At 49.2% G+C, this 13,571-nt stretch overlaps 1 protein-coding gene across 1 annotated transcript in view; it reads left to right on the plus strand.

Moving 5' to 3' along the window:
- The window catches only part of LOC104985863 (chromosome unknown open reading frame, human C14orf159), a 63,854-nt gene that overhangs the window by 29,737 nt on the left and 20,546 nt on the right, over window positions 1-13,571 (plus strand). The window contains 2 exon segments of the mRNA XM_010836260.1: window positions 248-250; window positions 6,318-6,548. Of these exon segments, the coding sequence (XP_010834562.1) occupies window positions 248-250; window positions 6,318-6,548 (234 nt within the window).

Raw genomic sequence — 13,571 nt, forward strand, 5'->3', positions numbered from 1 at the left:
CTGTAAGCCAACTTTTTCACTCTCCTCTTTCACTTTCATTAAGAGGCTTTTTAGTTTCTCTTCACTTTCTGCCATAAGGGTGGTGTCATCTGCATATCTGAGGTTATTGCTATTTCTCCTGGCAATCTTGATTCCAGCTTGTGCTTCTTCCAGCCCAGCGTTTCTCATGGTGTACTTTACATATAATTTAAATAAGCAGGGTGACAATATACAGCCTTGACGTACTCCTTTTCCTATTTGGAACCAGTCTGTTGTTCCATGTCCATTTCTAACTGTTGCTTCCTGACCTGCATATAGGTTTCTCCAGAGGCAGGTCAGGTGGTCTGGGATTCCCATTTCTTGAAGAATTTTCCACAGTTTATTGTGATCCACACAGTCCAAGGCTTTGGCATAGTCAATAAAGCAGAAATAGATGTTTTTCTGGAACTCTCTTGCTTTTTCATAGGTATCAGCTAATCAGTTTCACTCTAGGCCAGGCATATCCTTAAAATATTTACATGTTTCAACTTATTATACCGTCCCAGTGACTTGATGAGGCAGCTATTATTAACCTACTTTAACAGATGAGGAAACTAAGGCATATAAGGCTAAGAAATTTACCCAAGTCCACACGCCTAGATGGTTGAGGCAGAACTTGAACCCACACCCACTAACTCCAAGGCCCATGATCAGTAGGTATCGGATACTGCATATTAAAAAGCAAAGACATCCCTTTGCCGACAAAGGTCCATCTAGTCAAAGCTATGGTTTTTCCAGTAGTCATGTACAGATGTGAGAGTTGAACCATAAAGCTGAGCACCAAAGAATTGATGCTTTTGAATTGTGGTATTGGAGAAGACTCTTGAGAGTCCCTTTCTTGGACAGCAAGGATATCAAACCAGTCATTCCTAAAGGAAATCAGTCCTGAATATTCATTGGAAGGACTGATCCTGAAGCTGAAGCTCCAGTACTTTGGCCACCTGATACAAAGAGCCGACTCGTTGGAAAAGACCCTGATGCTGGGAAAGATTGAAAGCAAAAGGAAAAAAAAGGGCGGCAGAGGATGAGATGCTTCAACAGCATCACCGACTCAATGGGCATGAGTTTGAGCAAACTCTGGGAGATGGTGAAGGACAGGGAAGCCTGGCATGCTACAGTTCATGGGGTCTCAAAGAGTTGGACCCAACTTACTGACTGAAGGACAACAACATTGGAATCTAAGTCTAAATGCTGTGTCACAGTTTCGCCTGGGCAGTGAAAAGAATCCTCTTGGCTCATACCTCATTTCCTCTTCTGCACCTTCTTGTGGGCTGTGGTTCCAGAACTGCGAGTTCTTTGTACTTTGAACGTTTGGGGAAGGCACTGGGGATGTCCCTGCTGGCCCACCTGACACCTGTTTCCCGAGCAGATACGTGCTTGATGGTGGCGAGGACCCTGTGGAGAGCAGAGCAGTGAAGCCAGCTGGGGAATTTGATCATCCGGGCCAGGCTCCCAGGACCCAGGCAGAGCCGACCATGGTGATGTTAGGGTGGCAGCCACTTAGACCATGCCTGTGCTGGCTTGTGGAGCTGTCAGCCTGGGTGCCCTTTGCTGTTGGCCAGCACTCGCCCAGAATCCGATGGTGCAGGTCAGCCTTAAAAATGTCTGCTCTCTAGAGAACAGACTTGTGGACATGTGGGGGAAAGAGAGGGTAGGACGGATTGAGAGAGTAGTATTGAAACATGTTCGTTACCGTATGTAAAATTAGACAGCCAGGGGAAATTTGCTATATGACGCAGGCAGCTCAAATCCTGTGCTCTATGACAACCTAGAGAGGTGGGATGGGGCGGGAGGTGGGAGGGAGGTTCAAGAGCAAGGGGACATATGTATACCTCTGGCTGATTCATGTCGATATATGGCAGAAACCAACCCAATATTATAAAGCAATTACCCTCCAATTAAAAATAAATAAAATTTAAATTTTTAAAAAGTAAGACCAAAAAAATAAGATGTCTGCTCTCTTCTCTGGGCCTGGAAGCAAAGGTTGCCCCCCAGTTACAAGGGGTCTGCAGTAACAAAGCTTCCTGTGACGTCACAGGGCGTAGTTTTTTGCTTGTCCATTGGTTAGGTTGTTCATTCATTCATTCTGCAGAGAACACAGTTTCTTTTACATGCAAAAGCACAGTAAATTTGGGATATGTGTTCAACAAAAATACACCTTTGAGGACTCACGCATACAGAGAGGTGACTGCTCCTGTCTGCGTAGACACAAGAGTATCTGACATAGTTGGCCTTCTGGGTGAAAACATTTAGAAAATCTGCAACACTTGCTCTCACCAACATTCTTATCCAAGCTGACAGCCCTCCTGCTAGTACAAGTGTCATGAGGGAAGATGTATTCCGAATTCTGCCATTGGCTCAGATTAAAAAAAAAAGTAACTGGGAAGTAAATTCACTGCAGACCCAGTGCTCCGGCTGCTTAATACAAATGCTCCAGGAGGTCGTCCACAGCAACCCCCCCAGCGCTTGTGCAGACGCTGTGTCAAGGCTTGAGGGAGGCTCGGGGGAGAGGCAGATTAATGACTGTCCGGATATGCCAATATTGACTTTTAAGGAACATCTTTAATCCTTAAGAAAAACAGAGCCTCCCAATTCCCACTGTATTAAATAAGCAGACATAAGATTGATGGCCGTGTACTGAACACTAGTCGCTCGGCATAATAATAGAGCCACTCAGTCATTTTTGAGAGGACATTGGCTGGCATTTGAGGTGTCTGGGGAAGATGAAGTGCCGGGTTGATCATCATGATGTTTGTATTAATAATAACATCATCGTAGGTGGAGGGACTGCTTTCAAGCTGACAAGTTTCAAGTTCCCTATTCTATTGGCGCTCACCACATCCTATGAAATGGGTTATGTTCCCGTTTTTTCCCCTTAAAATGTTATATTCGTCTCCCCACTTATCAACAGTGGAGAGAAACTTTAATCCATGTTTATTGTAGAAATATCAGAACCATGAAAGAAACGAGGCAACAAAGATAACCGTGATCCCATCACAATTAATCATTATTAACATTATTATTTGTTAGTGGTAACCATTAAATAACCATTATTTTATGCTTGTCCTTAAAATCTTTTTCTTCAGTCTTGATCCTATAAGACTGAGTATGTATATGTGTTGCGTGTTAGTCACTCAGTCGTGTCTGACTCTTTGGACCCCATGGAATATGGAATGCAGCCCGCCAGGCTCCTCTGTCCAGGGGATTTCCCAGGCAAGAATACTGGAGTGGATAGCCATTTCCTTCTCCAGGGGATCTTCCTGACCCAGGAATTGAACCCAGGTCTCCTGTATTACAGGCAAATTCTTTCCCATCTGAGCCACCAGGGAAGCACTCACTATATGTGTCTGTATATATATATATCATATATATGAATATATGTATCATATATATGAATCATTGTTGTTATTGTTTAGTCACTAGGTCATGTCCAACTCTTTGTGACCCCATGGACTGTAGCCCACTAGGCTCCTCTGTCCATGGGATTTCCCAGCCAAGAACACTGGAGTGAGTTACCATTTCCTTCTCCGATAGTGGAATCACTGTGATCCTATTTTAGAACTTGCTTCTATCCCTTTTAAATATATTTTAAACACGCTTCTGTATCATTAAGTAGTCTCCACAACATCCTTCATAATGTTTGCATAGAATTCTATTTCATGAATGTTCTACCATTTTATTAATAGCAGATTGTTTGACACCACGAACAGTGCTGCAGAGAACAACTTTCTGACCACATTTGCAGACCCATGAGCACTTTATTAGAATAAATACCCATGAGCACTTTAGTAGGATAAATTCCTGGAAGTGAATTGCTGGCTCCAGTGGAATGTACACGCTAAGGTACAAATCATCCTCCAGGGAAATGTTCCCGTTTCCACTCCCTCGGGCGGTATGTGAGGGGCCCTGGCCTCTCAGCCTTCCTTCACCTGGAGCGCTCTCTAGCTCCATGTAGGAAAACCGACATTCAGAGCGGTCAAGGGAGGAGGCCAGGGTCCCACAGCTGCCCAGGGACGAGGCCAGGGTCACAGAGCTGCGATACATCAGCACCTGGACTTGAATGTGTGAGTTTCCAGATGCTGAACTTGGAGCTGCTCCTCTATAGCCAGGATCCACACCCTGTGCTCCTCTATGTGGTCCAGGCACCTTGAATGCAAGCCCACTGGGTTCCTCAGGCCCCTCCCCTTTCTACCAGCCGCTGCTGGGGTGGGTGGGAGTTCTAAATCACATTGCCCCCTTCCACGGCACAGATATGCCCCGAGGTGCCCCGAGCGTAGACAAAGGCGCTGCTGTGTGTGAGGAGCCTCTGGGGCTGTGCTGCCTTCTGGGGCTGGCTTGGGAGCCACGGTGACGTCTGCAAGATGCAGCTGGTACCCCGCCCGAACCCCCAGGTGAACTGCAGCTGCAGTGGGTGCTCCCAGCATATGGGCTTCCCACCTGGGCCTCAGGTCTCTCTGCTCCTCCAGCAGGGCAGGCACAGCCGAAACAGCCGGGCATCCACACCCCGACAGGCAGCCTTCACCCAGCAGCGATGGAGGCGGTGCATACAGCCCAGTCTCCCTGTCCTCCAGCAGGACCATCCCCAAGGACTGGCTAAGGTACCACACAGTTTCTTAGAAGATCTCAAGCAGGACCAAGCCCCAGTTGCATTCAGAGTTAACTCACTCACACACACATCCTTCGGTGGCCTTTCACCTTCTTCTACCTTCTGACTTCTTTCCTGGGCTCACTCTCCACCGAAATTCATGCCCTCAAGCCCTTGTCTTAGGGTCTGCTTTGGGGGCCTCCCCAACTGGGACACCCCTAGTTTCCTTCCTCCGTCTGTGCTCCCTGTACAGATTGTTGTTGTTGGTTAGTCGTTCAGTCATGTCCGACTCTTTTGCGACCCCGTGGACTGTAGCCCACCAGGCCCCTCTGTCCATGGACTTTCCCAGGCAAGAATACTGGAGTGGGTTGCCGTTTCCTCCCCCAGACGATCTTCCTGACCCAAGGAGTGAACCTGCATCTCGTCCATTGCAGGCGGATTCTTTTCCACTGAGCCACCTGGGAAGCCACCTGTATGGGTCACGGTTTGATAAACTGCTCTAACAAATGATTCCCAAGAGGCTTTGTGAAAACACAGCAGAAATGTGTGCCTCTCACACAAGAGTCCAGGGTGAGTTCTGCAGGGTGAGTGTTCTTGCTCAGCAGGAAGGGGATCTGGTTGCCTGTCACTCGGGGACCCAGCAGCTCTGCATCTCGTCCTGAAACCCCCAGGGGGCGCTAGTTGTCAACATCCCAGCCCCTGGAAGTGGCGGGAGCTTGGAGGAGTGCCTGGAACTGTGTGCGTGGCCAGGCAGGGAGGAGGCCACATGACTCTACCCATGCCCCCTTCCTACAGCTCTCTGAGAGTCTCCAGGAGAGAACCTGGTCTTGAGGCCATGCATACATGCTAAGTCGCTGCAGTGGTGTCCGACTTTTTGCTACCCTATGGACTGTAGCCTGCCAGGCTCCTCTGTCCATGGGGATTCTCCAGGCAAGAATAATGGAGTGGATTGCCATGCCCTCCTCCAGAGCCTGTTCCCAACCCAGGGAGCAAAACCACCTCTCTTAGGTCTCCTGCATTAGGCAGGCAGGCTCTTTACCACCAGCGCCACCTGGGAATCCCAGTCTCGAGGCCACACTTAACTAAAAGAGAGGCTGGTGAGCCCCTTACCCAGTGATCATTCTCGACTGGACCAGGAGGGGTCTGCCACACCCCCAAATCCATTTCACAAACAAAGAAAAAACCCGAATGAGTGTTCACATAAAATTCTACTTGAAACACAGTTGCATGATTTTGTGATTTTACAGTAAGTCTCCTACATACAAACAAGTTCTGTTCCAAGAGTGTGTTCCTAAGTCCAATTTGTAAGTCCAACAACGTTAGCCTAGGACCCAGTTAACATGATCAGCTATTCAGTACTGTACTATAATAGGTTTATAATAGTTTTCACACAAGTAATACATAAAAAAATAAATAAATAAACATTTTTAATCTTATCATACACTAGTCCTGTACAACAGCTGGCATACAGGGGCTGGCATCGAGTGAACAGGCAAGAAGAGGTACTGACTGAGGAGGGAGAGGAGGTGGGAGATGGTAGAGCTGAAGGATCATCAACAATAGGAGACGGAGGGCAAGCTGCAATGTCACTCACGCCTAACATAGATGGAATATGCGTTTGTGTCTTTGAAAGTTTGCAACTATAACATTCAAATGTAGGGGACATACTGTATTTCGTTTTTGTGTAATTTCAGGCAGCGGGGAGATGGGTGAGCTGTCTAGGTGAGCTGCTGCAGGCCTCCCTGGCACGGTCCCACGTCCGCTCTGTGCTCCTCACCACCATCTTCCCCATGTATTTCAACTACCGGCCTCCAGACCGCTTGCCAGGAGCCGTGGCCCTAGCCGCCTTCCTGCAGGCCTTGGAGAAGGGGTCCTCCGTGGTCGTCAAGCAGAGAGACTTGAGTGTGCACAAGAAGCTTGTGGGTGAGGCTACCAAGCAGGTGAAGTGAGGGGACGGGGTCCCCCTACACAGACAAGCCTTTGTGGGTGGAGGTGGAGGGAATCAGCGTTTGCAGAACTTCCGCCCGGCACCAGGCAGAGTGCTATGCACTCGGCACCGGGCGTTTTCCTTAACGCTCAGAACACCTCTTTGATATAAGCTGTATTATCCCATTTGGGGCTTCCCACGTGGCACTAGTGGTAAAGAACCCACCTGCCAATGCAGGATTCATAAGAGACATGGGTTTGATTCCTGGGTGGGGAAGATCCCCTGGGGGAGGGCATGGCAACCCACTCCAGCGTTCTCGCCTGGAGAATCCCATGGACAGAGGAGCCTGGCGGGCTACAGTCTATGCGGTCATTAAGAGTCAGACACAAGTGAAGCGACTTTCACTTCACGTTCATCCCCATTTTACAGATGAAGAGACTGAGATGCTGAGAGGTCCAGGTGATTTACCTAGCTGGGGATGATGAGCTGGAATTTGAACCCAGGTCCGCCAGGCTCTGTGATCCCACTTGTGCATGTGCTGCCCTATGAGAGGCAGGGGTGACCTGCAGAGGACACTCAGCAACCCGGGACAACCCTAGACCCCCAAGTTAGGTGGTAGAATAGTCGAGGATAGAGGGGTCGAAAGGCTGAGACAGCCAGGGCCACAAGGCCCAAATAGGCCCCGGCTGCCCAGGTTCCTGGAGCACCCAGGTGGGCATCAGGGCCGAGAGTACCGCCCATGTGAGGCTGGGATGCTGGTGTCTGTGTGCTGGGACCACCTTGGCTGCAGGGTGGACAGCTGCCCCTCATCACTCTCCGTTCTGTGGTGATCCTTGGGCAGCAGCTGGAGGCCTGGTGACTCCAACCTGCTTCCCACTTCCTGTCTCTCTGTGTCCATTCAAAACGCATCTTTCAGACTTAGCCTCTAAAAAGGACTCCCACCCGTTGGGCACATCCTGAAGCACCTGCTACATTCATTGTTGTTGTTTTTGTTCAGTTGCTCAATCATGTCCGACTCTGCGATCCCATGGACTGCAGCACACCAGGCTTCCCTGTCCTTCACCATCTCCCAGAGTTTGCTCAAACTCATGTCCATTAAGTCAGTGATGCCATCCAACCATCTCATCCTCTGTCGTCCCCTTCTCCTCCTGCCTTCAATCTTTTTCACATCAGGGTCTTTTCTAATGAGTTAGCTCTTTGCATCATGTAGCCGAAGTATTGGAGCTTCAGCTTCAGCAACAGTCTTTCCAATGAGTATTCAGGACTGATTTCCTTTAGGATTGACTGGTTTGGTCTCCTTTTACCGCTGCATTAGAAGCTGCAAAAAGGCTGTGTCTGGACGTATAGAGTCCATTTCATACAACAAGTGTGTATTGAGTACCTACTGTGTGCCAGGCACTATTTAAGGCTCTTGAGAACCATGGCTGAAACAGACTGTGCTGTATTCTTTTCCTATGCTGTTTATGGTCTCCATTAGAATATATACTCCATGAAGCCTTCAGCATAGGAAAAGAATATAGTGTGTTGAAAGTTGAGACACTGAGGGGGAATGTGGACCAGGACCAGGAGAATGGGGATCAATGGGCCAGGGGGTGGGACCGGGGGGTGGGCTGCTGTCTTAAACAAGAGGGTCAGGGAAGACCTCCTGGAGAGGGTGCCTCCTTGAAGTGGATGCAGGAATGAGGCCTGGGCTGGCTGCAGGAAGAGCGTCCCTGGGTGTGACGGTGGCCATCAGGGGGAGTAGAGGCCTGGCAGGCTTCAGACAAGACAGCAGGCAGACGACTGGCCTGGAGTGGAAGAGGAGGAGAGGAGTGGCTGGAGGGCAGAGGTCACAGGGTCAGATGGGGGAGGGACTTGAGGGCCACTGTAAATAGCTGGGCTGCCCTGGGAGCCACAGAGTAGAGGAGGGTGGTGCCAGCTTAGGTTCTAAAGGATCCCTGGTGGCAACAGGGCCAAGGGGAGGGACAGGAGATGGGCCGGGTTATTGCAGGCAGGAGATGACAGTGGAGCCCTGTGGCCAGTCCTTCTGTTCCCTGGTGATTTCAGCCACAGCTGCGCTGGAAGCTCTGAGTCACACAGACCTGACCAGGCCCGTGCCCTTGGGGGATTCACCCAGCCAGGAAGTATGGGGGCTAATGCCTCCAGGGCTCCCTCAACCTGTGGAGGGTGGGTGCTAATGACTTGCCTCCCTGACTTTTGGAGACAGGGAACTGAGACCCCGTTGCCTGGAGCAGTGAGCTTGAAAATGCATGAACCCTCCTGTAGGCTTTTCCTCCTTCCTGCCCTCGTGGTCCCTGCTCCCTCCTAGGCTCATCTCTCAAATAAACCACCTGAACCCAAGTCTTTGTCTCAGACTCTGGCTTCAGGGGACCCCAGAGAGACGAATGGTGTGGGTGGAGGTGGTGAGAAGTAGTCGGATTGGTCTCTGTTTTTGAAGGTAGACTTGTGATTTCTAGGTGGGTTGGAGGCAGGGATGAGACTGGAGGCGAGATTGCTCAGAGGTTCGGGCAGTTACTGAGAGGATGGAGTTGCTGTGAACTGGGATGGGGAAGACTGCGGGCAAGCCTGAACTTGTGCCGTGTTGGTGAGGGTGTGAAAGGGGGCGGCCGCTGTGGAAAACAGTATGGCAGTTCCTCAAAAAATTAAAAATAGAAAATACCGTATGATTCAGTAACTCCTCTTCTGGGTATGCACACAAAAGAACAGAAAGCAGGGACTCAAATAGACATTTCCACACCCATTTGCACACCCAGCTATAGTGTTCACAATAGGCAAAAGGTGGAAATGACCCAAGCACCCATTAACAAATGATGGGTAAACACAATTGGTCTATACATGGAATGGAATATTAGGCAGCCTTAATAAGGAAGGGACTTGTCTGGTGGTCCAGTGGTCAAGATTGTGCTTACAATGCAAAGAGTTCAATCCCTGGTCAGGGAACTAATATCACACATGCTGTGTGGCTCAGCCAAAAAATGGGGGGAAAAAAAAGTTGAAAAAAAAGGGAAATAATGTGTTTGTTTTTTTTTTTTAACAAGGAAGGAAATTCTGACACATGCTCCAGCACAATGAACCTTGAGGATATTGTTATTAGTTATGTTAGACTCTTTGGGACCCCATGGACTGTGGCCCACCAGGCTCCTCTGTCCATGGGATTTCTCAGGCAAGGATAATGGAGTGGGTTGCCATTTCCTTCTCCAGGGTATCTTCCCGACCCAGGGATCAAACCTGGGTCTCCTGCATTGCAGGCAAATTCTTTACCCTCTGGGCTACCAGGGAAGCCCCACACAAAGTAGTTAAAATCACAGGGACAAAAAGTAGAATGGCAGTTGCTAGGGACTAGGGGTGGGCCGCGGGAGGTAGTGTTTAGTGGGTTCAGGGGTTCAGTTTGGGAAGATGTAAAAGTTCTGGGGATCAATGATGGTGATACATTCACAATGATGTGAAAGTTCTTAATGCCAGAGAACGTACTCTTACAAATAGATAAGATGGTAAATTATATGTTATGTATTTTACCACTGCTGCTGCTAAGTCCCTTCAGTCATGTCCGACTCTGTCCAACTCCGTAGATGGCAGCCCACCAGGCTCCCCCATTCCTGGGATTCTCCAGGCAAGAACACTGGAGTGGGTTGCCATTTCCTTCTCCAATGCATGAAAGTGAAAAGTGAAAGTGAAGTCGCTCAGTCGTGTCCGACCTTTAGCAACCCCATGGACTGCAGCCTACCAGGCTCCTCTGTCCATAGGATTTTCCAGGCAAGAGTACTGGAGTGGGGTGCCATTGCCTTCTCCGGTATTTTACCACAATTATAATTTAAAAAAATTTTTTAAGAGTGTAAGTTGAGCTCAGGTAATAAGTGTGGGTACCTATTAGACTTGCAAGTGGGAAAGGCAGCAGGCAATCAGATCTACGAGTCAAGTTCAGGAGAGCTGTCTGGGCTGAAAAGAGAAACTGGAGAGCGGTTGGCATATTGATGGCTTCAAAGTCAAGATGCTGGATGAGATCATGGAGGAAATGAGTGGAGACTGAGAGCAGGACCCTGATGGCACCCTGGGACATTCCATGTGCGGGGTCGAGAGTAAGAGAGGGGGGCCTTCCTCTGAGAAGCACTGAAGAAGGAGGAAAACTAAGGACCCTGTTGTCATCAAAGAGAAGGGCCGGCCGGCTGTGTCCACTGCTTCATAGGCCAGGGGGTGCTGGGGGTCTGTACCATCTGGCAGGGGGTTTCAGCTGCCCACTTTCTCAGATGTCACTCTGCTTTCCTGTTCACCTGACCACCAAGGCTCAAGCTGGATGTCAGCTCAGAACTGGGTCTTGCCTAGTGGCAAGACCGAAGTGGCTTCGTACTTGGAATCGACTGTATTAGATTTTGCAGAATTTTTGTTTCATGTGGATAGAGAAAGTGGAAGCAATTTGAGCTTTTAATGGCAATGATTTCCTATCTTTTTAGAACTGAAGCCTGGGAAATGCTTAAAGAAGAAAGCTCAGGCATTGATTCCCAGCTTGAAGATAAATTGATACATCAATTCTTTACAGCTTAGGTGTGGGGTCTCCTCTTGCCCCGACCTTCCTTGCCTAGGGTTTTTATCTCTCTGTGGCCCCCTTGGGGATATGCTATGTTCCCCGTCCTGTGAAGCTCCCTGGTGCCCTGTCTTACTAGTATCCTGTATCCTCTGTTCAATGTCAAAGAAACGAAGAGCCAGGCTTTACTCAGCACCTGCTTTTTGCCAGGCCCCCAGCCCAGTGCTTCACACACAACACACAGCTGGGTCCACAGCAGTCCTGAGAGGGGGCATGATAAACCCCATTCTACTGAGGGGGAACCAAAACTCAGAGAGGTTCCATGACTTGCCCAAGGTCGCACAACCAGGAGCTGTTGTTTGGCTCTGCTCAGCACCCTTGCCAGGCCAACAGGCTCCCCCTCACAGCACACAGAGGAGCTGGGTCTTTTAGACTTATCATGATTGCCCCACACCCCCCAGGGTGTCATGTCACACATATGTCTAGATTGAGCCTTGTGAGTATCCCCTGATGGACCGACTGGCCTCCTTGTCTTTCCCCCTAGAATCTGGGGTAGGGGGTGGTGCTGGAGAGAGGGTACTTTAGGAACTCTGACAGTGATCTGACTCCTCACTCTCAGCTTGTCCCTGCTGCTGCTGCTGCTAAGTCGCTTCAGTCGTGTCCGACTCTGTGCGACCCAGTGGACCGCAGCCCACCAGGCTCCTCCATCCATGGGATTTTCTAGGCAAGAGTACTGGAGTGGCTTGCCATCAACTCCCAAATGGCTTGAGGTGATGACATGGGGGAGTTGGGATGGGAAGCAGCTGTCTCAAGGCCATATGGGTTTTTCTATATAATTTTAATTAATTTTTTTGGCTGTGCTGGGTCTTTGTTGCTTTGCTCGGGTTTTTCTCTAGTTGTGGTGAGCAGGGCTACTCTCTCTCTAGTTGTCTGCAGGCTTCTTATTGCATTGACTTCTTTCGTTGCAGAGCCCAGGCTCTAGAGTGCATGGGCGTCAGTAGTCGTGGCTCCTGGGCTCTAGAGAACAGGCTCAAGAGTTGCGGTGCACGGGCTTAGTTGCTCTGCAGCATGTGGGATCTTCCTGGCTCAGAGGTCAAACCTGTGTCTCCTACACTGGCTGGATGTATTCTCTACACTGATGGATTCTCTACCACTGAGCCACCAAGGAAGTCCCAGCCATATGGTTTTAACACAGACAACATGCTTGTTTGGCTTTATGTGAGGAGGTGAGAGGCTGGTGATGGAGCTTATGGGAGTGACCAGATCTCCCCCAAACTGCCCCTTGGCACCACTCCTGGGCCATGGAGTAGTCCAGGAGCTCCTGTAGAACCAGCGGTACCATGAGTACTGGGTCCATTCTCCCATCCCAGGCCCTCACAAGCTCAGGCTGGACAAGACTTTATCCTGGGCCAGCAAATGCACAGAGATCCTGCCCCAAACAGCTATGAGGGGTTTAGTGAATGAAAACCCTATCTACCTTATTTTGGGATTTCTGTGTGTGTTCCACATATTCTACAACCATATGTCTTATTATTATAATTAGAAAGTGTGCTATTTTTAAGAGTCAAGTTCACTTTGGAAATCACTTTGATGCCAGTAGCTAACTCAAGACCAGACTCTCAGACTTTTCCTCTATTTTCTTGAACTTCCCTGACGATAGTCAGGGGGTAGGGGTGTGGAGCAGATGAGAACTTATGTTGGGATCTAAAGTCATGACACCAACCTACATACTGGACTTCGCTCAAATTATTTAGCATTTCTGAGCTTCAGTTTTCCTCCTCTGTAAAATGAGGGAAATAATGATTTTTATACATAACTGTTGTGAAAATCGTGGCTCTCTGGACATCTGTATGCAGCATCTTTGCTCGTTCACAAGACGAGACAGGCTGGTGACACTAGCCTGACTCCACTTACATGCTGGCCAATTTTAGGGTTTCAGTTCAGTTCAGTCGTTCAGTCGTGTCCGACTCTTTGTGACCCCATGAATTGCAGCACGCCAAGCCTCCCTGTCCATCACCAACTCCTGGAGTTCACTCAAACTCATGTCCATTGAGTCGGTGATGCCATCCAGCCATCTCATCCTCTGTCGTCCCCTTCTCCTCCTGCCCCCAATCCCTCCCAGCATCAGAGTCTTTTCCAATGAGTCAACTCTTCACATGAGGTGGCCAAAGCACTGGAGTTTCAGCTTTAGCATTAGTCCTTCCAAAGAATACCCAGGGCTGATCTCCTTTAGAATGGACTGGTTGGACCTCCTTGCAGGCCAAGGGACTCTCAAGAGTCTTCTCCAACACCACAGTTCAAAAGCATCAATTCTTCAGCGCTCAGCTTTCTTCACAGTCCAACTCTCACATCTATACATGACCACTGGAAAAACCATAGCCTTGATTAGATGGACCTGTGTTGGCAAAGTAATGTCTCTGCTTTTGAATATGCCGTCTAGGTTGGTCGTAACTTTCCTTCCAAGGAGTAAGCATCTTTTAATTTCATGGCTGCAGTCACCATCTGCAGTGATTTTGGAGCCC

The sequence above is a fragment of the Bison bison genome, unplaced genomic scaffold (assembly GCF_000754665.1).
Source record: "Bison bison bison isolate TAMUID 2011002044 unplaced genomic scaffold, Bison_UMD1.0 scf7180017864061, whole genome shotgun sequence".
NCBI lineage: Eukaryota > Metazoa > Chordata > Mammalia > Artiodactyla > Bovidae > Bison > Bison bison.